Source organism: Pipistrellus kuhlii, unplaced genomic scaffold (genome assembly GCF_014108245.1).
Source record: "Pipistrellus kuhlii isolate mPipKuh1 unplaced genomic scaffold, mPipKuh1.p scaffold_m20_p_16, whole genome shotgun sequence".
In the NCBI taxonomy this organism is placed as follows: domain Eukaryota; kingdom Metazoa; phylum Chordata; class Mammalia; order Chiroptera; family Vespertilionidae; genus Pipistrellus; species Pipistrellus kuhlii.
The window spans coordinates 7,779,136-7,805,184 of NW_023425471.1; the positions used below are offsets into that span (position 1 = coordinate 7,779,136).

Sequence of the window (26,049 nt, forward strand, 5' to 3'; positions counted from 1 at the left end):
TTCCATGTACGCCCCTGGTGATTAGCTCATGTCATAGTGCCCGGTTGTTTAGTTGTTCCACCATTTGGTTATTTGCATATTAGGGTTTTCTATATATAAATGGTGATCGTCTGCTTCATGCAAATAATGATTTTAACATGCAACTATTTTGTATTCAGCCAAAATGTATATTTGGTGCCCCTCTAAAAAATATTAAACAGAAGAATATGAATAAAAGCTTGGTTATGTGCCCTTTACTTAAAAGTTAATTGACAGAAACCTGAAATGACTTGTAATTAGGTCACAAATTTATTCTAAGGAAGAATACCTTTATCTTCTGGAATTTAGGCATTTTTTTACTGCCATCTTGCATCCTCTATCTTGTCTCTTCTGCTGCCACCAGCTGGCTTCCACTACTGATAAATTCCCAAAACCAGCAGGATTCAGTTCAATGTTTTGTTTTGACTGCTGGGTCCCTGATGAGAACACTAAGTCAGTTGAATAAGCAAATTTTTAGGTTTGGAACAGAAAAACACAATCAACTTATTTACTTCATATTTGGGGTAATCAGATAGCTCCACAGCAGCTGGTACGTGTCCCAGCAAGTGGTCCAGACAAGGCTGCAGGCTAACAAAAGAGAAGACATTTCCATTCTTAAGTTAATATTCTTCTCCCAGGGAGTTATACACTGAGTGGCAGATTATTATGATCTCTGAATGCATAATAATCTGGCCATTCAGTGTATATCCTATATAATAAAAGGCTAATCTGCACATTGTCTCCTCCACCAGGAGTTTGACCAGCAGGCAGGCCGGCCAACCGCCCATGTCCCCTCCCCCTGGCCAGGCTGGTGGGACCCCACCCATGCACGAATTCATGCATTCATGCACTGGGCCTCTAAACACACACACACACACACACACACACACACACACTGGGTGGCCAGATTATTATGTGTTCAGAGATCATAATAAATAATAATCTGGCCACTCAGTGTTTAAGAGCAAAGGTCAGCTCAAATGCTATTGTGCACCAGTAGTGTTAATGCAATTTTAGGTTTTAATAACTTCAGAAGTACAAATTCTGCAAACGTACACAAAACATCATTTGAAAGTAAAATTATTTCAATCTCCTTCATGCTTATTTGATCTTAAAATTTTTTGAACAGTAAACGTATTTCAATTTCCTTTTTTCAGTTAATGTCGCGACCCACAGGTTGAGAACTGCTGCTGTAGAGCCTAAGACCATCCGAAAACATATATTTACATTACGATTCATAACAGTAGCAAAATTACAGTTATGAAGTAGCAACGAAAATAATTTTATGGTTGGGGGTCACCACAACATGAGAAACTGCATTAGAAAGGTTGAGAGCCACTGCTCTAGAGGATGCTTCAGAGGTGTGTTTCTATTTGGGATAATTGTTCTTAAGATAGTATTATGTCCTTGATATTTGGGTATTAGTTTTTTTTGTTTTTGTTTTTTTTGTTTTTTGAGAGAGAGAGAGAGAGAGAGAGAGAGAGAGAGAGAGAGAGAGAGAGAGAGAGTGCGCCCAATCCTGGATCTAAGGACTCCTCCACTGTGTAATCTCCTCTCTTTGCAAGTTCAAATGCAACTAAGTAGAACAAGTATTTCATTTTACTATTAAACCTAAAACACAAACGAAACTATTTAAGATGATATTCATGACATGGTTTTACTATTCATAATTAACATTTTTATTAAGCATTTGAGAATTTATATGATTTTATTCCACACAGAGTTACCCCACTGAACAACCCAGCCAGGGCCGGTATTAGTATTTTTATTGATGATGCTTTTCCAGAAAAGGTAGAACAAATAACCTTTAAAGGCTTGAACAGTAAGAGAATGCAGGAAAACACTCCATAAATCTTCATTTTCCTTCCCATCTAGTTCAGTGGTTCTGTCTTGGCTGCACAGTGGAATGACTTAAGGAACTTAAAAAAAAAATACTAATGTTTGCCGAAACTGGTTTGGCTCAGAAGGGTCCCAGGTTCGATTCCGGTCAAGGGCATGTACCTTGGTTGCGGGCACATCCCCAGTGGGGGTGTGTGCAGGAGGCAGCTGATCGATGACTCTCATTGATGTTTCTAACTCTCTCTTTCCCTTCCTCTCTGTAAAATAATAAAATATATTTTAAAAAATACTAATGCTTGTATTCCATGATGAGATTCTGATTCAATTGCTCTAAGCTATTGGGTCGGCAACTAAGTAATTGCGGGCTTCACACATATATGGCTTCAGTTGAATTTTTAGGTTTGCAGACGTAGTACAAATGTAAAACACATTTTGTTATTTGATAGTTGGCTATTCAGCTGTTAATCAGTAAAAAAAGTTTTTTGATCTGTTTTGTAGTTTTCGTTTGGCGTTCGTTGAAAAATGGAAAATCAAAAGGAACATTTTTGTCATATTTTGCTTTTTTATTTCCGCAAAGGGAAAAACGCATCGCAAGCTCATAAAAAGTTATGTGCTGTTTATAGTGACGAAGCCTTAAAAGAACGGCAGTGTCAAAATTGGTTTGCCAAATTTCGTTCTGGTGATTTTTCACTCAAAGATGAAAAACGCTCTGGTCGTCCAGTTGAAGTTGATGACGCCCTAATCAAAGCAATAATCAATTCGGACTGTCACAGTACAACACGTGAGATTGCAGAGAAGCTTCATGTATCACATACATGCATTGAAAGTCACTTAAAACAACTTGGCTATGTTCAAAAACTCGATACATGGGTTCCTCACGAACTGAAAGAATCACAGTTAACGCAACGCATTAGCAGCTGCGATTTGCTAAAGAAACGTAATGAAAATGATCCATTTTTAAAACGACTGATAACTGGCGATGAAAAATGGGTTGTTTACAACAATATCAAGCGGAAAAGATCGTGGAGCAGGCCAGGTGAACCAACTCAAACAACATCAAAAGCTGATATTCATCAAAAGAAGGTTTTGTTATCAGTTTGGTGGGATTACAAAGGAATTGTCTACTTTGAACTCTTACCACCCAACCGAACGATCAATTCTGATGTCTACATTGAACAACTAACGAAATTAAACAATGCAGTTGAAGAAAAGCGGCCCGACAAATCGAAAAGGTGTTGTATTCCATCATGACAATGCAAGGCCACACACATCTTTGGTCACTCGGCAAAAATTAATGGAGCTTGGTTGGGATGTTTTGCCACATCCACCATATAGTCCTGACCTTGCACCATCTGATTACTTTTTGTTTCGATCTTTACAAAACTCCTTGAATGGTAAAAATTTCAATAATGATGTTGATGTCAAATCATAATACATAACTTTAAAAAGGAATTTTAAATGGACATTAATAGGAATAAATATGAAATACTGGGACGAGATATTTTTTCTAATGCCAAATGTAGGACCTATAGTGACAGGGCTTAACAGCAGCTCCTATGGGATTTAAAACAACAACAACAAAACCAGTCCCGGTTGGAGCATCATCCTATGCACCCAAAGGTGCTGGGTTCCATTCCCCGGTAAGGCACATACCCAGGTTTTGGGTATGATCCCCAGCATGTATGGGAGAAAACCAATCACACTGAAGTTTCTCTCCTTCCCTCCCTCTCTCTCTAAAAATCAATAAAAACATCCTTGGGTGAGGATTTTTTAAGTTTAACTCACTGCTTCCTCATCACCTCTTCATTTCATTTTCCCAGTTTCCTTGCATTATTGTAGTGTCACTGTTTTTTAAGAGCTTGTTTATCACTAAAGATGTTCACCATTTCTCATGCATTGCAAATGAAATACCATGTTTTTGTTACTATTTTACTCTGGTGTTTTACTTTTTTTTTTTTTTAATATACTTTATTGATTTTTTACAGAGAGGGAGAGGGATAGAGAGTTAGAAACATCAATGAGAGAGAATCATCGATCAGCTGCCTCCTGCACACCCCCTACTGGGGATGTGCCCGCAATCAAGGTACATGCCCTTGTCCGGAATCGAACCCGGGACCCTTCAGTCCGCAGGCCTACACTCTGTCCACTGAGCCAAACAGGTCTCGGCTGGTGTTTTACTTTTTGGTTGTATCAAACTTGTGTATTAAATATAATCATATACTGTTTTTTAAAAATAAAAATAAAAGTTTAATAACCTGTAGATTCAGGAAAACTGAGTATATCTCCAAAATGGCTAAAGCCACCACCTGTAGTATTATCTCCAGCTGAAGACAGGATATTGGGGTTTGGGAGGAGGCCAGTAGGGGCGGTGACCAGAAAAGCACAGTAAATAAGGATAATGGTTATGCAGGATTAAGGTGTTTGCCCTCCCCATTGATAAAGTGATAGTGTTCCTGCTACCCTTCCTGGAACTGAGAGGGCCACACCTTTGCAGATGAAGATTCCCTTTAAAAATGTAAATGCCTCTTACCAACGGGTAACTTCTAATTGGTTTCTAGAGCTTCTCTTGTCTGTTTTTAATAACCAGTTTAAAATAATATACCAAAAAGGCATATATTGGGGTCTCAAATTCTCCTCCTTCCGCCGCAGCTCTCAAATGCATTGTTTAACAAAAGTAGGTTTACAGTTGCGAGTATGTGAAACATAGTTTATTCTTGTATTGCTACTTATTGTTTTATTTTAAAACATTTTTATTGATTTCAGAGAGGAAGAGAGAGGGAGAGATAGATAGAAACATCAATGATGAGAGAGAATCGTTTATCAGCTCCCTCCTGCACGCCCCACTGGGTATTGAGCCCGCAACCCAGGCATGTGCCCATGACCGGAATCGAACTTGGGAACCTTCAGTCCACAGGCTGACACTATCCACTGAGCCAAATGATCTAGGGCAAGTGTTTTATTTTTTCGTACCAACAACTGTAAACCTACTTTTGTCCCTCCCTGTATTTTGTTGAGCAAAATTAAGCCAGACACAAAGAATGCCTATTGTATGATTCTGTTTACATAGAGAGGAGGGATTGACCAGGAAGGAAATTCCTGATGTAAATGTTCTTTATTTTTATGAGGGTACACCAATAAAACTTATTAGAACTCACTGAAAGGGACAGCTGTCTTTTGTATTGTGATTTCACCAAATGCAAATGCCACTTCAATAAAAAGAACAACTAAAAGCAATAACTTAAATCTGGAGACCTAGAACAAGGTCTGGGAGGTGGCGGTGACCCCAAACTCTCACTAGACTAAAAAGCAACAGGAAACCAGAGAACAGAACACGAGCAGACAGCAGGGAGGGACAAAGCCTAAGAAATCGCTTGGAGGGCCGGCAGTAGCCGCAGCCTAACAGCTGCCTGGACGTCAGCGCGCCAGTGTCCCACCAAAACAAGCCCCCGCCTCCTTTTCCGGCGCGCATGCGTCGGCCCGTGTCGAACCGGAAGAGGCCGGGGGGAAACGGCACCATCGCGAGAAAGGAGCCGGCGGCCGGCTCGTTCCTGCGCAGATGGTGCGCTTATAGGCGTCGCGCATACGCTTCCAGGCGCGGCTCGCGGGGAGGACGACGCTGGGGCTCGCCTGCCCTCCGCGGCCCCCGTCGCTGCCATGATTCCGGTGTCGCTGGTGGTGGTGGTGGTGGGCGGCTGGACCGCCGTCTACCTGACCGATTTGGTGCTGAAGGTGAGGGCCTCCGGGCCGCTGCCCGCGTCCATGGCACCCGGGACTGGGGCGCACGACCCGAGGCTTTTTGTCCTCTCCCTTGCGGTTCCTGGGCGGGAAGCCGCGGGCGGGCGTCCACGTGCGGCCTCCCGCGTGCTGCCCGGGCCGGCGGAGCGCATTTTGGCGGGCGGCGGGAGGGGTGTGGCGGGCGGCGCTGCCGCCGAGGTCGCATGGCGGGGCGGTACCCCGCAGCCTTGGGGGCCAGTCCTGCAGGCGATGGCGGTGGTCTCCGGAGGGACGGGGCGCTGCCTTCATCGGCGGCGGTGCCCCAGGGCTGAAAATGTCCGCGTGGGAAAGGCATGGTTCCCCCTCTTTGTCTCCGAGGCCACGACCCCCCTGGAGAGCCGGTGTTGGGGTGAATGGAAATCAAGTTGTGATTTACGTCGAAAACGTCCAAGTGCACCTGGTCCTCGGGGGTTCCGGTTACAATGTATATTCTGATTCATCCGCTCTGGGGCGGGGCCTAAGGTTCTGTGTTTCCCAGGCTGCAGCCTATACTTTAAAGTAATAAGTATTTAGCATAAGGTGACCAGATCGTCCCGCTTTTTTAAGAATTTTTCCCGCGGGACGCGGGAAAAGTTGTTGGAAAGCGGGACGATCTGGTCACCTTAAGTTAGAAGCAAGGATTTAGAATCCTGACTAACCGTATTCTAATTTGCATCATGCACCCTCTTTTTCACATTGACTATATTCCCCCCCACACACACACACTCTGCGTACATGGTCCATTCTCCAGTTATTTGAAAAGGGTAGCAAAAGTTATGACCATTGACCATGTGCTTTGAGCAATCTTTTTGGAATTGAATATCGGAGGGTGGGGGAATCAAAGCATATAAATTCTCAAATGTTTAATCAAAATGTTCATTACGACTGGTAAAACCATGCCATGAAGATCGTCTCAAATAGTTTTGTTTGTGTTTTAGGCTTAAGAGTAAAATGAAATACTTGGTCTACTTTGTTGGATTTGAACTTGCAAAGGTTACACAGTGGAGTCCTTCAGATCCAGGATTGGGCTCTTCTGCTTCCCAGTGGTTGTGAGACTGTTGGGCTTCAGATTCTTCATCTTTAAAGTAGGGGGGGATAATAGCAAAGATTTCCTGACGTAGTAGAGAAGGTTGCATTAGTATAGGGGTGTCGAACTCAATCAGAGAAGGGGCCAAAATCTAAAATCCAGCCTAAATCGCGGGCCGAATGGTTTACTGAACAGTCATAAACTGTCATTGTGATGGAAACGCAGCGGAGTGCAGTGATGACAGCGCGGTGCGGGCCACATTGCAAGGCCTGGCGGGATGGATTTGGCCCGCGGGCCTTGTGTTTGACACATGTGCATTAGTACATCCACAGAAAGCCTCGCTCCTCAACCTGAGGTTCAAGGACCAGCAGCACCTATATTATCTAGAAGCTTCTCAGAAATAGAGAATCTCAGTGCTCATCTCTGGACTATAGAATCAGACTCTGCATCTTCACGGGATTCCCTAGGTCTGTGGTCTGCAAACTTCGGCTCGCGAGCCACCTGCGGCTCTTTGGCCCCTTGGGTGTGGCTCTTCCACAAAATACCATGGCCTGGGCGAGTCTATGTTGAAGAAGTGGCTTTAGGAGAAGTTTAAGTTTAAACCATGTGCCTCTCCAAAGACATTTCAATCGTTGTACTGTTGATATTTGGCTCTGTTGACTCATGAGTTTGCCGACCACTGCCCTAGGTGCTTCCTCTGCACATGCTTGGCATAGTGCTTAGCATGTCATAAGCAATACAGACTACTGCTTCTTTAAACCGTGGTTTTGTTGTTTAGAAAAAAGCAAAGCCACAGGGTTTCTTCATGCTGCATGTGTAGTCCTTGGTCAAGGGTGTGAGGTGATCAGGATGGCGTTTGAGTTTCAGGAACAGCCCCTGGCTTAAAAGACCACCATTCCTTGAGCTAAAGAACGTCTTATTCAGCGTATCTGCCCGGGGAATGCAAAGGCCTGAGAGCTTTTGGAGTCTGAACCTTCAGCTCCTCTGTTCCAGGGAGTTATTCTGCTGTTCCACTCTGGGTTCTTTTAGGATTTCCTCTGTGGACCTCTCCTTGAGGGGTGTCAGTCTCCTTTAAAAGTCTTGGAAAACAAGCAGGTTTCAGAAACTTCACCTGAAGATTGAGAGCAGAGAGCATTCCAGATCCAAAGGCAAATAGATGCCTATATTCAGACTCTGGTCATTTTTTATGACTGTGATAGGGGTGAAATATTCGTCTAGAGACAGATAAGTTTCTCAAATGGATGGGCATTGATAGGACAAAATACTAACTGTACTTTCTGTAACTGAAGTAATAGGGGTCTGTGTATATAAAATAGACTAAAATTATCCAAAATCTGCACTGAAGGACTTCAAACTTTTCTAAAAGTAAAACTCTTGTGAGGCTGTAGTTAAGCAGCTGTCTTGGCAACTCTAAAAAAATATAAGAGAAGTTACTGAGCTCAAGTTGGCTTTAGATAATTTTTTTTTTCTTTTACATAATCAAAGTAGGCTTAAATTCCTAAGGTTGCTCAGAAAAGAATAGAAAGCTGACTCCAACTAACCTGTTTCTTGTTTGACTGGTTGGGGTCTATTTAAATTATAACACAAGACCTCTTTCTATGGTAGCAACTGTAGCCACTAACTACAGGTGGCCATCAGGCATTTGAAATGGAGCTGGTCTGAATTGAGATGGGCTGTAGGTATAAAGTTGAAACCAGATTTCAGATTTCAAAGTCTTGGTGCATAAAAAAATAGAATTGTAAATTATTACAATATTTAAATTTTTATTAAATTTATTGGGGTGACTGGTTAATGAGATGATCTAGGTTTCAGGTGTAGATTTTTTAAAAATATATATTGATTTGTTTACAGAGAGGAAGAGAGAGGGAAAGAGAGTTAGAAACATCGATGAGAGAGAAACATCGATCACTTGCCTCTTGCACACCCCTTACTGGGGATGTGCTTGCAACCAAGGTATGTGCCCTTGACCGGAATCGAACCTGGGACCTTTCAGTTCATAGGCTGACGCTCTATCCACTGAGCCAAACCGGTTTCGGCTCAGGTGTAGATTTTTATGATGCATAAACTGTATATTGCATTGTGCCCACCACCCAAAGTCAAATCATCTTCCATCACCATATATTCGGCTTGCTTTACTTTTTTTTTTTAAAGAGTTTTTAAAAATATATATATTTTATTGATTTTTTTTATAGAGAGGAGGAGAGAGAGATAGTTAGAAACATCGATGAGAGAGAATCATCAATCAGCTGCCTCTTGCACACCCCCTACTGGGGATGTGCCCGCAACCAAGGTACATGCCCTTGACTGGAATCAAACCTGGGACCTTTCAGTCCACAAGCTGATGCTCTATCCACTGAGCCAAACCGGTTTCTGCAGCTTGCTTTACTTTTTATTACCCTCACCCCCTTCCCTCTGGTAACCATGGTGCTGTTTCATATCCTACGTATGAATGAAATCATATGGTTCTTATCTTATTTCCTGTATGATTTATTTGGGTTATAGCATAATCTCAATCCACGTGGCAAATGGCAGTAGCTCATCTTTTCTTCAGGCTGAGTAGTATTCCATATTATATACGTGTCAGATGTTATTTATCCAATCATTTATCAGAGGACACTTTGGTTGTTTCCATATCTCCGCCACCGTGATTAGTGTTGCAGTGAACACAGGGGTGCATATATCTATGCAAATAAATGTTTTCAAATTTTTTGGATTGTTATCCAGAAGAGGGATTTCTGGGTCATTTGTATCTATTAATTTTTTTATGAACCTCCGTACTATTTTCCGTAGTGGCTATACCAGTTTACACTCACCCCAGCAGGGACAGCCAGTTCCTTTTCCTCCACGGCCTCTCCAACGCTTGTTATTAGTTGTCTTGCTGATAAATAGCCATTCTAACGGGCAGAGGGTAGTATCTCGTAGTTTTGACTTGCATTTCCCCAATAGCTAGTGATGTTGGACACCTTTTCATATATCTGTTGGCCTTTGTATATCTTCTTGAGAGAAGTGTCTGCTCAGGTCCTCTGCCTATTTTTTAAAAAATGTTTTTATTAATTAGAGAGAGAGGAAGGGAGAGGGATAGAGAGATAGAAACATGGATGAGAGAGCGACATCTTCTGGCTGCCTCCTGCATGCCCCCCCAGGGACTGAGCCCGCTGCAACCCAGGCGTGTGCTCTGACGGCGAGCAAACCCAGGATCTCTTGGTTCCTGGGTCTATGCTCAACCACTGCTGGGCTCATTTTTAAAAAAGTATATTTTTATTGATTTCAGAGAGGAAGAGGGAGAAACATCAATGATGAGAATCATTGATCAGCTGCCTCCTGCACGCCCCCTACTGGGGATCGAGCCCAAAGCTCAGGCATATGCCCCTGACAGAATCAAACCTGAGATCCTTAAGTCCTCGGGCCAAAGCTCTATCCACTAAGCCAAGCCAGCTAGGGCTGGGCTCTTCATATATATAGATATAGATATAGATATAGATATAGATATAGATATAGATATAGATATAGATATAGATATAGATATAGATGTGTGTGTGTGTGTGTGTGTGTGTGTGTGTGTGTGTGTGTGTATATATATATATATATATATATATATATATATATATATATATATATATTGTGTTGTTTGGTGTTAAGTTGTATGAGCTCTGTATATATTTTGGATATTAACCCACATCGGAGCTACTGTTTGTAAATACTATCTCCCATTCAATTGATTGCCTTTTTCTTTCTTTAGTTTTATGTAGTCCCATTCATTTATTTTTGCCTTTATTTCCCTTGCCTTTGGTGTTCAAACTCATAAAATCTTCTCTAAGACCAACGTCCCTGAGTTTAGAACCTATGTTCTCTTCTATGTAATTTATTGTTTCAGATCTTATATTTAGGCCTTTGATTCATTCTGAATTAACTTTTGCACATGGGGATAAGCTGTCTAGTTTCTTCCTTTTGCATGTGGCTTTCGAGTTTTCCCAGCACCATTTATAGAAGAGGCTTTCTTTTCCTTGTGTATTTTTGGCTCCTTTGTAAACAGTCATTTGCCCATGTACATGTGGTTTTAGTTATTGGCCTTCAATTCTGTTCCACTGGTCTGTTTCTGTTTTTCTGCCAGGATCATGCTGTCTTTTGATTATCTTTGTCAGGAAGTATAATTTGAAGTCAGATTGTGTGATACCTCCAGGTTCATTATTTTTGTTTTGTTTTGTTTTGCTATATTTCTATTGATTTCAGATAGGAAGGGAGAGAGATAGAAACAGCAATGATGAGAATCATTAATTGGCTGTCTCTTGCACGCCCCCTACTGGGGATTGGGCCCCGCATGTGCCCTTCAGTCCACAGGCCGACCCTCTATCCACTGAGCCAAACCAACTAGGGCGAGGTTCGTTCTTTTATCTCAGGACTGCTTTCACTATTCCCGGTCTTTTGTTGTTACAGACAAATCTGATTATTTTTTGTTTTATTTCTTTAAAAAATGACATTTGAATTTTGATGGGGATTACATTAAATCTATATATAATGCTTTGGGGATATATATATATATATATATATATATATATATATAATTTTAACTGTTGATTCTTTCAATCTATGAACATGAAATATCTTTTCATTTTATTGTGTCTTTTTCAATCTTTAATAATGCATTGTAGCCCTAACCGGTTTGGCTCAGTGGATAGAGCATCTGCCTGCGGACTGAAGGATCCCAGGTTTGATTCCAGTCAAGGGCATGTACCTTGGTTGCGGCACATCCCTAGTAGGGGGCGTGCAGGAGGCAGCTAATTGATGTTTCTCATCATTGCTGTTTCTATCTCTCCCTCTCCCTTCCTCTCTGTAAAAAAATCAATAAAATAAAATATTAATAATGCATTGTAATTTTAAGTATATAATTCCTTCACGTCCTCTGTTGAATTTATTCCTAGGTATTTTATTCCTTCTGTTGCAATTGCAAAAGGAATTTTTTCTCATTTCTTTTTCTGAATTTTCATTGTTAGTATATAGGAATACAGTGATTTTTGTATCCTGTAACGTTACTATATTTATTGTTTCTAATAGTTTTTTAAATTTTTAAAATATATTTTGATTTTTTTACAGAGAGGAAGAGAGAGGAATAGAATTAGAAACATCGATGAGAGAATCATCGATCAGCTGCCTCTTGCACACCCCCTACTGGGGATTTGCCCGCAACTAAGGTACATGCCCTTGACCGGAATCAAATCCGGGACCTTTCAGTCCTCAGGCCAATGCTCTATCCACTGAGACAAACCGGTTTCGGCAAGTTTTTTAAATATTTTTATTGATTTCAGAGAGGAAGGGAGAGGGAGAGAGAGATAGAAACAGCAATGATGAGAGAGAATCATTGATTGGCTGCCTCCTGCACATCCTACACTGGGAATGGAGCCTGCAACTTGGCCATGTGCCCTGCCTGGGAATTGAACCTTGACCTCTTGGTTCATAGGTCGATGCTCAACCACTGACCCATGCTGCCTGGGCTGTAATAATTTGTTTTTATTTTTGTTTATTTTGAAGTTTTGTGTTGAATAAATAGTGAGAATGGACATCCTTGTCTTGTTCCTAATTTTAGAGGAAAAGCTTTCAGTTTTTCACCATTGACTATATTAGCAGAGGGTTTGTCGTAAACACTGAGTGGCCAGATTATGATGATCTCTGAACGCATGATAATCTGGCCACTTCGAGTACTTATGTATAAGGGAAAGCTTGCAAATCTTGATATGTCAAGGGACCCTGAGATAGTAGCCCCCAGCCTCTGGCTAGTAAGTCCTCTGCTTCTTTCTAACTACCCACAATGCAGTTCTTATACATGGAAAAACGTTATTTTAAAACCCCAACTCTGGTCAGTCTACACCGAGTGGCCAGATTATTATGCATTCAAAGATCATTATAATCTGGCCACTCGGTATCTGGTACTTTCTTTTCATACTGATTTTATTGAGTGTTTTAGTCATAAATTGATGCTGTATCTTATCAAATGCTTTTCCTGCATCTATTGATAAGATCATATGATTTTTATCCTTTGATTCGTTAGTGTGCTGTATTACATTGATTGATTTGCATATGTTGGACCATCCTTGTGCCCTGGAGTGAACCCTACTTGATCATGATGTTTTGTTATTTTTATGTTTTGTTGTATGCAATTTGCTAGTGTTTTATTTAGGATTTTTGCATCTGTATTCATCAGAGATGTTGTAATTTTCTGTTTTTGTGTTATCCTTGCCAAGTTTTGATATCAGGGTTATGTTGGCCTTATAAAATGTGTTAGGAAGTATTGTCTCCAATTTTTTTGAGGCGTTTGAGAAGGATAGGTATCAAATCTTTAAATGTTTGGTAGAATTCAAAACAAAGCCACCTGGTCCTAGACTATTATTTTTGGGGAGGCTTTGGTAATTTTTCAATTTCCTCACAGTTGACTGATCTATTTAAGTTTCCTAATTCTTCATGATTCAGTCTAGGAAAGTTACATATATGTAGGAATTTATATATTCATTTATTCCCAGTGCTGTTCCCTGCATCCACATGCTGTTCCCTGCAGCCACATGCTGTTCCCTGTAGCCATAATGCTGTTCCCTGCAGCCATAATGCTGTTCCCTGCAGCCACATGCTGTTCTCTGTAGCCACATGCTGTTCCCTGCAGCCATAGCTGTTCCCTGCAGCCATAATGCTGATCCCTGCAGCCATAATGCTGTTCCCTGTAGCCACATGCTGTTCCCTGCAGCCATAATGCTGTTCCCTGCAGCCATAATGCTGTTCCCTGTAGCCACATGCTGTTCCCTGCAGCCACATGCTGTTCTCTGTAGCCACATGCTGTTCCCTGCAGCCATAATGCTGTTCCCTGTAACCACATGCTGTTCCCTGCAGCCACATGCTGTTCTCTGTAGCCACATGCTGTTCCCTGCAGCCACAATGCTGTTCCCTGTAGCCACATGCTGTTCCCTGCAGCCATATGATGTTCCCTGCAGCCATATGCTGCTGGCGATGTAGCCAAGTGCATGGCAGTGGGGTGATGGGGAACCCGGCCACCTCTTTTGTTGCTTTGCCCTCCTGTCAGTGCCAACCAGTGGACCTTTGCATTGTTCCGCGCCCCCTGACATCCCTGCCCCCCCATCCACCATCACCCCACCCCCACACACACACACTACCCCACACCATCCCCTCCCCCTCTCCTTCTCCACTGGACCCTGTGGCTTTTTCTGCCTGGAATGCCGATTGCCAGACAACCGAGGGCCCACCTCTGTGCTTTGTCCTGCCCAGGTAGGTCACTGGGCTCAGCTGCAGCTTGTACTGTCCGCACCTGCAGGAACGCTCATTGGATCTCTGCTTCCTTCCCTCTCCACGCTGAGCCCTTTGTGAGTTCCCAGCTGCAGGGCCGTGTCTGGGGCTAGTCTCCGCTTTTCCCTTCCAGCCTTCACAGTTTGCTCCCACTTGCCCACCTGTAGATGCTCAGGGTGTGGTTCTCAGGCATGTTTGTGCCTTGAGCAGGGAGTCCTTTGTTGAAATTGTTGAAGCTTCAAGGGGAAAGACCAAAGGGATCTCTCATGCCACCATTCCTCTGATGTCACTCAGTACCGTGGTCGGCAAACTGAGGCTCTTTGGCCCCTGGAGTGTGGCCCTTCCACAAAATACCACGGCCTGGACGAGTCTGTTCTGAAGAAGTGACGTTAGAAGAAGTTTAAGTTTAAAAAATGTGGCTCTCAAAAGAACTGTTAATCATTGTACTGTTGATATTTGGCCCCGTTGACTAATGAATTTGCCGACCACTGACCCAGTACACTTTTTTATATTGATTTGAGTTGAAAATGTATTTAAATTAATTACAACCTTTTCAATATTGGCTACAAGGAAATATAAAATTACATAAATTGAATTGTGGCTGGCATTCGTGGCTCACATACTTCTATAATATTTGGGCCATCCTTCTAGGCCAGGGGTCTTCAAACTTCTCTCATTATGAGAATCACCTGGTGGAGGTGTTAAAACACAGATTCCTGATAGCACTTCTTATAGTTGGGATCCAGGAATCTGTGTTTTAACAACTCCACCAGGTGATTCTCATAATGAGAGAAGTTTGAAGACCCATGTTCTAGGCAGAGGTCAGCAAGCTTTCTCTGTAAAGCACATGTGTCAAACACAAGGCCCGCGGGCCAAATCCATCCCGCCAGGCCTTGCAGTGTGGCCCGCACCGCGCTGTCATCACTGCACTCCACTGCGTTTCCATCACAATGACAGTTTATGACTGTTCAGTAAACCATTCGGCCCTCGATTTAGGCTGGATTTTAGATTTTGGCCCCTTCTCTGATTGAGTTCGACACCCCTACTGTAAAGGGTCAGATACTGTTTCAGGCGTTGTGGGCCACACGGGGTGTTGCATAGTCTTATTTGGCAGTTGTTGCTGTCTTTGTACAATCGCTGAAAGATAAAAACCATCCTTCGTTCATTGGCTGTAGGCCAGATTTGGCCCCCGGGCTCTAGTTTGCCAGACCCTAACTTCAGCAGACCAGCTACTGTGAGGCCTTTCCTTTAACTGAGGCATGAACGTGAAGCTTTAACATTATTAGCATTTGAGCAGGCAGTCTTTTGCTTTCCTATAGAAAAGAGCCATTTGTTATTTTCTTAAACATTATAAATTGTTCTTCAAAACTGAATGGTGTGGACCGTTTCTCTCTCTTTCAGTCATCTGTGTATTTCAAGCATTCTTACGAAGACTGGCTGGAAAACAACGGCCTGAGCATCTCCCCTTTTCACATCAGATGGCAAACTGCTGTGTTCAATCGTGCCTTTTACAGCTGGGGCCGGCGGAAAGCGAGGATGCTTTACCAATGGTATGCTTCTTTTTTTTCTTTTCTTTTTTTTTGGTTTAAATGAGTCATTGTGATCATGAGAAATGCTTGTTAATGGAACTATTTCCATCATATTCCAAACTCCTGAGTTTTAAAAATGTTGAGAATGTAGACATTTTCTGGTTTTATATAAACTTATGAGATTGCATCATCGTGTTTTTGCATACATTAAAAATCAAGATTCTCTATTTTTCTTTTTCTTTTTAATCCTTACCCAGAGATATGGCTTTACTGATTTTAGAGAGAGGATGGGAGAGATTGAGAGAGAGAGAGAGAGAGAGAGAGAGAGAGAGAGAGAGAAACATACATAGATGTGAGAGAAAACTATCGATTGTCTTCTATATACACTGAGTGGCCAGATTATTATGCATTCAGAGATCATAATAATCTGGCCACTCAGTCTATGCCCTAACCAGTGATTAAACCTGCAACCTATATATGTGCCCCAACTGGGAATCAAACCCACAATCTTTTGGTGCATGGAACACTGCTCCGTGCAAGTGAGCTACCCAGCCAGGGCAACGTTCTATATCTTCATCTGGATGGCAGGTACATGGGTGCACATATGTAAAAATTCAGTGAGCCATACACCTTAGACTTGCTCACTTTATTCTGTACATTGTACACTAATAGAAAAGCAAAAAACCTATGGAGCATTTTTCATCAGGAAAGTAATTCTGGAGAATTCTCTCCCCCATCATCACACAGAGCAACGTGGGGCCTGGGAGTCATAGGTCACCCAGAAGTCTGCATGTTTTCCCTTATACTTTTTTGTGTGATATTCCTCCAAATGTTTTAAAAACATTTAACAACCAGTAAGGCATATGCACAAACCACGTGGGGAAATGGCTAGCCAGAATGCAGTGTTGGGTCCTTGCAATCCAAGCATATTCCTTTAGTTAAAAAAAAATTTAAAAAATCATGGGACATATAGCGTTTATGGTTAAGGGGTTTCGGATAATCTCTAATACCCTAGAGACAGACAGGTTTTGTAATTGAGAGAATTTCTAATACGGGAGTTTGGGGGCAATTGTCTAAATTGCTTTTTGTTAAAAATTTAGCTCCAAATGTAAATAGATCATCGAAAAGCGGTAAATGTGCCAGCAAATCAAAGCAAAGAAAACAAAAAGCAGGAAGTAATAAAGAGCAGAAATAAGTGAAATAAAAAGTATATCATAGATAAAATCAGTAAAAGCAAAAATTGATTCTTTGAAAAGATTAATAAAATTGATAAACCCCCTACCATGACTGATCAAGAAAAAAAGTTCATACACATAACTAAAGATCAGAATTGAAAAATGGAACATTAGTACAGATCCTGTAGACATTTTAAAAAATGAAATTATTTTGAACAATTCTATGTCTATAAATTTAACTATTTAGATGAAATAGACAAGTTCCTTGAAAAATACAACTTATCAACAAGTTAGAAAATGTAATAGATACAAGGGTAACTTCTAATTATTAAAACAGTTAAAGAAAAAAACTATCATTAAATTTTACCATGTTAGTATTTAAGCTCAACACAAAATATAGCTAAAATAAGATGCAAATAATAGAATCAGTAAATAAAAAAGAATGTCTATATAATGTCAAAAGAACTTTCATAACTATATGAGAAAAAGAGCAAAATAGTGTCATGTAAATGAGCAAAAGACAGGAGACAAAACTTTTTATTGGAAAGAATATTCAGCCGCTTCAGTTATGAGAGAAATCTAAGTTACACTGTTTCCCCGAAAATAAGACAGTGTCTTATATTAATTTTTGCTCCCAAAGATGCACTAGGTCTTATTTTCAGGGGATGTCTTATTTTTCCATGAAGAAGAATACGGTACACATTTATTGTTAAATGAAAATAAAGGAAATGTATTACCTATATACGGTACGGTAGTACGGTAGTTGTCAACACAAACCAGACAAACTGTGAATCCTACAGTATCAAGAATTTACTCATTTATTCAATGACAATCATGTCATCATCTTCTGGAACATCATCACAACAATCCAATTCCTGAATTTCCTGGTGAATTTCTTGTGACTCCATTTCTTTCAGAATCAGTGGACCAAATCTCTCATGTTTAGCCTGGGGGGGGCTTATTTTCGGGGGATGCCTTATATTTCACTCAGAAGGAAACCTGTAAGTAGGTCTTATTTTCGGAGGATGTCTTATTTTCGGGGAAACAGGTATTAGAACAGCTTAGATAGACAAGGGCCTGTGCTTCAATCACAGATTTGGAGTTCAGATAAGAAAAAAGAGATAGGGTCTGCGAGCTGCCCTCGATGTGAAAGGAGCCTACCGGACCTTTGCCGCAGCCCTGTCCCCGCCCCAGGACCCAGCTGCCCGACCCTGTATGCCAGCTGCACCGCACGGCCTGCCTTCCTTCCCAAAGGGGCAGAAGTACTTTGAGCTGGAGGTGCGGGTGCCCCAGGCCAAGGGCCCCCCCAAGCGCGTGTCCCTGGTGGGCGCCGATGACCTATGGAAGGTGCAGGAGGAGGAAGCCCGGAAGCGCCTTGGGGCTCGCGGACCGGAAGGCCCGGGACAGTGAGAAGCAGGAGGACGAGCCTCCGTGGACCGGCGCCCCCGCTGTAGGCCTGCTCCCCGCGTCCCCGGCACCCCTGGGAGGCAGCGCCCCGGTGCGAACGGCCAAGGCAGAGCGGTGCCATCAGGAGCGGCTGCGCGTGCGGAGCCCGGAGCTGCCGGCGCCCGAGCGGGCCCTGTCCCCACGCTGGAGGCCGAGAAGCCAGCGCTGCGGAGGGCGGCCAGGATGAAGTCCCTGGAGCAGGACGGCCGCCGCAAGCAGGGCCCCTCGCCCGCGCCCACCCCCCTGGAAGACAGCCCGCTGGCCGGCAGCTCCGCGGGACACCTGTCCCCGGACTTCGCGTTGGAGCTGCGGTGCCAGGAGCCAGCTCCCAGCCCCGGCCTGCAGGAGGAGGACGGAGAGGTGGCCCTGGTGCTCCTGGGCAGGCCCTTGCCCCACGCCTTGGGCCCTGAGGACAGGGCCCTGTGTAGCAGCTGCCGCCCCGCCAGCCTGGGCCCGGTGCCCTCCTTAAGGGCCGTCCCTTCCCCGGACTTGGGGTGGGGCCTGCCAGCACCACCAGACCGGCCCCAAATCTTTTAACCTGGCCCTAGCGTTTTAGAGACCCCCCCAGGAGTTCTGGCCGCGACTAACCGCTCCCTCCCCAGCCGGGACCTCCTGGCACGACTAACTAGTGATGTTTGTGGTGTAAGGAAATAAAATTGACTACATTTAGAAAAAAGAAAAAAAAGATAGGGCCGAAACCGGTTTGTCAGTCTGCGGACTGAAAGGTCCCGGGTTCGATTCCAGTCAAGGGCATGTACCTTAGTTGTGGGCACATCCCCAGTAGGGGGTGTGCAAGAGGCAGCTGATCAATGTTTCTCTCTCATCTATGTTTCTAGCTCTCTCCCTCCCTTCCTCTCTGTAAAAAATCAATAAAATTTATAAAAGAAAAAAGATAGGGGTACTGGAGTTTTTTACACATTTTGAAGCTATGAAATGTGCCTGGTCAATGAATTTTTTAGCCCATGAATTACAGAGAATTGTACGCTTACGCAATTTTTTCCTTTTAACAGGTTCAATTTTGGAATGGTGTTTGGCGTAATTGCCATGTTTAGCTCCTTTTTTCTCCTGGGGAAAACACTGATGCAGACTTTAGCACAAATGATGGCTGACTCTTCCACTTCTTATTCTTCCTCCTCTTCTTCCTCTTCTTCCTCCTCTTCTTCCTCTTCCTCCTCTTCTTCTTCCTCTTCCTCCTCCTCCTCATTTCACAACGAACAAGTGCTACAAGTTGTGGTAAGTACCTTTTTGCTTAAAGTAACTTTTGAAACATAGATATAAGCTATTTCTTTTGGATAACATAACTCCTAATCTGTAATTTAAATATGAAAATAAATTAAAAGTTGCATGATTTCTCAAATTATCTCCCTAAGCAAAAATATTAGTAAGAATATAGCAAATAATTGCTGCAATATGTAGTAGTAGCAATAATAGAGGTAACAGAACAAATGGACCATCATTAAGACTATCAAGATTACATGGGTTTTAATATGTGTTGTCTTGAGATGTTAAATGATTGTTAATATAAAAGACTAAGCATGGTGATTTAAGAACTCTATAATAATTCTCATTTTAAAGCACTTGTGTAAACCTATATACCTTATTAATTCCTGCTCTAGAGTTTGGAAGAGTGATTTTCCATTGGCTAACTTTTATTTCAAATTTTTTAATTTGTAGTTTTCATTTCCATGAGTCAGGTATGTTATATTTTTACTCATATTCTTTTTTTTAAATATATATTTTATTGATTCTTTTACAGAGAGGAAGGGAGAGGGATAGAGTTAGAAACATCAATGAAAGAGAAACATCAATTAGCTGCCTCCTGCACACCCCCTACTGGGGATGTTCCCGCAACCAAGGTACATGCCCTTAACCGGAATCGAACCTGGGACCCTTAAGTCCCCAGGCCGACGCTCGATCCATTGAGCCAAACCGGTTAGGGTTTAATCATATTCTTATTAACAGAATAGACTGTTTAAGAGTTAGTGATAGATTTTTTTTTAAACTCATCTCTTTGTGGCTTCTATAGGCTGGATCACTATGGGAAAATTTAGAAGTCATTTATAGAGAATGATAAAGAATCTCCACTGCACCCTAGCCGGTTTGGTTCAGTGGATAGTGCGACCTGTGGACTAAAAGGTCTCAGGTTCGATTCTAGTCAATGACACATGCCCGGGTTTCAGGCTCAATCCCCAATGGGGGGCGTGCAGAAGGCAACAGATCAATGATTCTCTCTCATTGATGTTTCTGTCTTTCTCTCCCTCTTCCCTTTATTGAGTTATTGAAATCACTAAAAATATATTTAAGAAAAAGAAACTCCCCTATGATAATAGCTCTTTCTTAGAGGTTAAAAGAAGTTAATTTTCCAGGTGAGGCCTTGGAAGAGATGAGTTGTTTCTCAGCAAACATTTAATATGTGCATTCTGCCTCTTGGGCCTGTGTTGAGTCCTGCTTATACAGGGAACAGAATCCATTCCTAGCAGTCATGGAGGTTTTAGTTCAGAGGGAGAGCTGCTATGCTTATGTTATGGTTGGACAGAGCGGAAGGTGCTGTGGGACAGAGAGAAGGCATGCTGAGATGGCCCTGCCACTGGGGGGAGAGTAGAGGAGTGCTTCAAGGGAAGAGTGAAGAGAATCCACATAGCCTGGGAAAAGAAGATGGCAACTGAGTGTCTCAGTAACAGAGGAAACCATGTAACATGGAAATGTGAAGGAAATAATAATAATAATAATAATAATAATAATAAAACCTAGCCAAAACCAGTTTGGCTTAGTGGATAGAGCATCGGCCTGCAGACTGAAGGGTCCCAGGTTCAATTCTGGTCAAGGTTGCGGGCACATCCCCAGTGGGGTGTGTGCAGGAGGCAGCTGGTCGATGATTCTATCTCATTGATGTTTCTAGCTCTCTGTCCCTCTCTCTTCCTCTCTGTAAGAAACCAATAAAATATATATATTTTTAAAATAATAAAACCTAATTAATGTGCAGGGCTTCCTGTGTGAGGTTTCTGTGCCCATTTTATTTTATTCTTATAACAATCTGGAGATACATTACACACATGAGAAAACCAAGGCACAGAGATGTTAAGTCACTTGCCTATGGCCACAGCTAGTAAATTGGGGGGGGGGGGGGGGTTCCCATCACTCATCTACCATTGACCTCAGAGCCATCCTACTCCCTTAAGAAAGACCAGCAATTCTTCAAGCAGCTATAAAATAACTTTGACTTATGTCTAGGAGGTATATGGCGGAAGGTGTATGGTACAGGAGATAAGATGGGGGACACTGGTAGGGTCTGGGTTATGAAAGGCCATTCTAAGAAGTTTTGATTTTACCTATAGATAACAGGTCTATGCACAGTGAACCAAAGCAGGTGAGATGGGGAAACCATTTAAGAGGGCAGTTGGAATATTCATGTGAGAAGTGATAAAGATCTAAACTAAATTAGTGTTGAGTAGAATGAAGGGGGTAGATTCAAGGTATCTATTGGAGTGGAGTTCTCAGGCCTTGACCATTAATTGAATGTGAGGCTAATGAAGAGAGAGTTTAGGATAACTCTGGGGATATTCAATTAGTTATTGTTTGCCAAGAAGAGAATAGTATAGGAATAAGCAGATTTGGAGAAAATATGACCATTATCCTTTCTGCTTGCTAGGATTAGAATGACAAAATGTTATGCAAAGAAATAAATTCTTCTTTTTGCTCCTCATTTTATCCATAGAGCTCAGAGTCATGCTTTGGAACAAGCAAGAAGTCAACTGCCCTCTGTAGTTCGCCGTGCATATTTATATATACGTTTAAGAATGTTAACTCCTGACTCTGATATGAGCTCTGGTAGCTTAGAGAACATTCTGTTCACCTTATAATTCCGTACAGTCTGGTTCAGTATTCATTCCCCAAAACCTGGCACTCTGCTGTTGAGAGATCAGTATTCTGGTACATCTAATACCCTATTTGATCACGGCCAAGACAGATGGGCAGTCGCGTACTATTGCTAGCAAATAAGACGTACCATCTGTTGGTATAATCACATGCTCAGATCCTTACCTTACCTCATTGTTACATCTATAAAATAATAAAGAGAAAGAACCAATGTCCTATTGCAGCAATTTTCAATCTTTTTCATCTCGTGGCACACACCAATGATTACTAAAATTCTGCGGCATACCCAAAAAATATTTTTTGACAGTTTGACAAAGAAGTAAGTATAATTTTGATTGATTTACCAAAATAATAATAATAATTACCCTTTTGCTCCGAAGTAACTGTTAAAAAAAATCAGATGCTTATACTTGTATATAAATACTAGAGGTCTAGTGCACGAAATTTGTACATGGGGGGAGGGTCCCCTCAGCCCAGCCTACACCCTCTCAATCCAGGACCTTATGGGGGATGTCTGACTGCCCTCTCACAATCCTGGACTGCTAGCTCCTAATCACTCATCTGCCTGCCTGCCTAGTACCCCATAACTGCCTCCCCTACCAGCCTGATCGACCCTAACTGTCCCCCTGCTGGTCAGGTCGCCCCCAGCTGCCCCCTCCCTGCTGGCCTGGTTGCTCTTAACTGCCCCCCTCCCCACCGACCTGGTCACCCCTTACTGCCCCCCTTTGCCAGCCTGGTTGCCCCTAATTGCCCCCTCCTGCTGGCCTGGTCCCCCCCAACTGTCCCTCCCTGCCAGCCTAGTCGTCCCTCACTGCCCCACCCCCCGGACTAGTCACCTCCCAATGCCCCCTGCCAGCCTAATCACCCCACCCCTTTATTGAAATAATCAGTCGCTAGGTCATTCCTCACTAACCCCCCTGCTGGCCTGGTCGCCCCACACAGCCTGCTTGTTCAGTTGTTTGGTCGTACCTCACTAACCCCCCTGCTGGCCTGGTCGCCCCACATAACCTGCTTGTTCAGTTGTTTGGTCGTACCTCACTAACCCCCCTGCTGGCCTGGTCGCCCCACATAGCCTGCTGCTCAGTCATTTGGTCGTACCTCATTAACCCCCTTGCCGGCCTGGTTGCCCCACACAGCCTGCTTGTTCAGTTGTTTGGTCTACCTCACTCACCCCCCTGCTGACCTGGTCGCCCCACACAGCCCACTGCTGGTCATGTGTTCATCCCTCACTACCCCTGCTGGCCAGGTCACCCATGCAGCCTGCTTGTTCAGTGTTTGGTCCTCTAACTAATCCTCCTGCTGGCCTGGTCATAGGCAGCCATCTTGTAAGGGTGTGAGCATTAATTTGCATATTAACTCTTTATTATATAGGATTTCTCATGCCAAGAATTAACCAGTCAGACTCAACATTATTATGTGACATGACTAATAAGATGACCTATTTATATGGTTCAGGGCAAGGCATTCACACCAGGCAGCTTTTGTTGTGTTGGCTGTTGTAATTTTTTTTTGTTGTTAATCCTCATCTGAGGATATTTTTCCATTGATTTTCAGGGAGAGTGGAAGGGTCGGGGAGAGACAGAGAGAAACATTAATGTGAGAGAGACACATCGATTGGTTGCCTCCCACATGTACCTCAACCAAGACTGGGGATACAGCCTGCAACTGAGGTACCTGCCTTTAACTGGAATCGAACCCGGGACCCTTCAGTCCGCAGGCCAACACTCAATCGACTGAGCCAAACTGGCTAGGGCGGCTGTTGTCATTTTTTATTTGGCGATCTAAGGGAGGAGGTCAGTGCCCCTGATTAAATACTCAGGTACTGCATGTTTTAAAAATTCTTGTAGCACACCAGTTGAAAACTGCTGTCCTATTATATTAGATCAAGCCTACTGATTTATTTGACATAAAGGCAAAGTAACCAGGATACTTTGTGATATAGTGGGAATGTTTGAGAATTAATCTTCAGTACATAAATTTAGAAAGGGGTCAGAGAAAAGGAAACTACTAATTCGAACAGAAAGATGCCTCACAACATGGGAATGAAACTGGTATGTAGAAAAAGATCCACTGATGTACTTGAAAAGAGGTGTTGAGTAGGGACTGGGTAAAGAGGACTATATAATCAGCATCATAAGTGGTCTAAATTTAGGGGAAAAGTAGCATTAATCAAAAGTAGTATTTTCCCCATCCTAGATGGTGTAGCTCAGTGGATAGAGCATCAGGCGGTGGACTGAAGGGTCCCAGGTTTGATTCCAGTCAAGGGCACATACCTTGGTTGTAGGCTCCATCCCTAGTCAGTGTGTTGGCTGGAGGCAACCAATCGATGTGTCTCTCTCACATCGATGTTTCTCTGTCTTCCTTCCTTCCATTCTCTCTCAAAAAATAAAATATATATTTTTTAAAAAGTAGTATTTCCCTAATATTATTTATTACTACGAAGAACTGGAAACAACCACAATATATAATATACAAATGGATAAGTTATGGGATTGTCAGTGAAATTTTATGTATACGTCAAAAATGATAATTATGAAAACTAAGGAAAAGACACTTGGAATTACTAATGAATTTAGAAAGCTGTCCATGCAGCATGGTTTGAATCTCCTCTTCAGTTACTAAAGGGGACTTAAAAAGTGAAATTCCTCCGTTGAACACAAAAATAAACTAAAATTGAATGAATTAAAATTAAAACATGAAATCATAAAAGATCTTGAAAAGAAAAAAAAACCGGTTTCTGTTTATATGAACACAGAATAAGGAAGACATAACCATAAAACTAATGGCAGAAAACAGGAATATTAATAGATTTGATTACATAACATTTTTATATATTAAAAAAACTAACGGCAAAGAAACTTGTAAATACATTTGTGATGTGTTAGGGAGGACTGATAATTAATATTCAAAGTTATCTTACAGATCAATAAGAAAAATATGAATACTCTAAAAGAATAAAATAGGCAAATCATGAATAGGCTACTCTCAAAAGACCTATCGGGTCAAAAGTAGGGGTAAGTGCAGCTTTAATAATGAAATATACATCAAAACAATGAGATGCTTTTTTCTTTTTTTTTTTTCCCCTAACCCAAGGATATTTTTTCATTGATTTTTTTTTTTTTTTTTAGGGAGAGTAGAAGAGAAGGAAAGACAGAGAGAAACATCGATGTAAGAGAAATACATTGAGTGGTTGCCTCCTGCATGTGCCCCAACCAAGGCCTGGGCTGGGGAGGAGCCTACAACTGAGATTTGTGCCCTTGACTGGAATCAAACTTGAAACCTTTTGGTCCGCAGGCCAATGCTCTATTCACTGAGCCAGACCGGCTAGGGCGGGATGCTTTGTATTTCTCTCAAATTGCTGATTTGAGCAGAAACCGGTTTGGCTCAGTGGATGGAGCTTTGGCCTGCGGACTGAAAAGTCCCATGTTTAATTCCAGTCAAGGGCATGTACCTTGGTTGCAGGCACATCCCCAGTGGGGGGGATGTGGGAGGCAACTGATCGATGTTTCTAGCTCTCTCTCCCTCTCCCTTCCTCTCTGTAAAAAATCAATAAAATATATTATTTTTTTTAAATTGCCAATTTGAATAAAATGAGCTTGCCCAAGTTATGGAAGTGTCTGCTGTTAGCAGTTTGGTATGTATGAAGGTCCTTTAGATTTTGTGTAATAGCATTTGTTTACCCTTTCTGTGAGGCATAATTTTAAACATTGGACAAGGATTATCTCATGTAATCCTTAAAATTACTCTCTTATTAAATTTGGTTGTTTCCATTTTAAAGATGAGGAAATTGAAGTGGGGAAATAATTGAATTTTCTCCAGGTCACTTAGCTATTTAGTGATAGAGGCAAACTGTTTAACTCAGTGGTCGGCAAACTCATTAGTTAACAGAGGCAAATATCAACAGTACAATGATTGAAATTTCTTTTGAGAGCCAAATTTTTAAAATTTAAACTTCTAACGCCACTTCTTCAAAATAGATTCGCCCAGGCTGTAATATTTTTTGTTGTTGTTTGTTTGTTTTTAAATATATTTTATTGATTTTTTACAGAGAGGAAGAGAGAGGGATAGAGAATTAGAAACATTGATGAGAGAGAATCATCAA

At 42.2% G+C, this 26,049-nt stretch overlaps 1 protein-coding gene across 1 annotated transcript in view; it reads left to right on the forward strand.

The window, feature by feature from the left end:
- Positions 1–5,361: 5,361 nt before the first annotated feature.
- The window catches only part of MBTPS2 (membrane bound transcription factor peptidase, site 2), a 61,269-nt gene continuing 40,581 nt past the window's right edge, over positions 5,362–26,049 (forward strand). Inside the window, exons 1-3 of the mRNA XM_036439612.2 lie at positions 5,362–5,586; positions 15,323–15,471; positions 19,082–19,304. Coding sequence (XP_036295505.1) covers positions 5,512–5,586; positions 15,323–15,471; positions 19,082–19,304 — 447 coding nt within the window. The 5' untranslated portion in view covers positions 5,362–5,511. The remainder of the gene's footprint in view (positions 5,587–15,322; positions 15,472–19,081; positions 19,305–26,049) is intronic.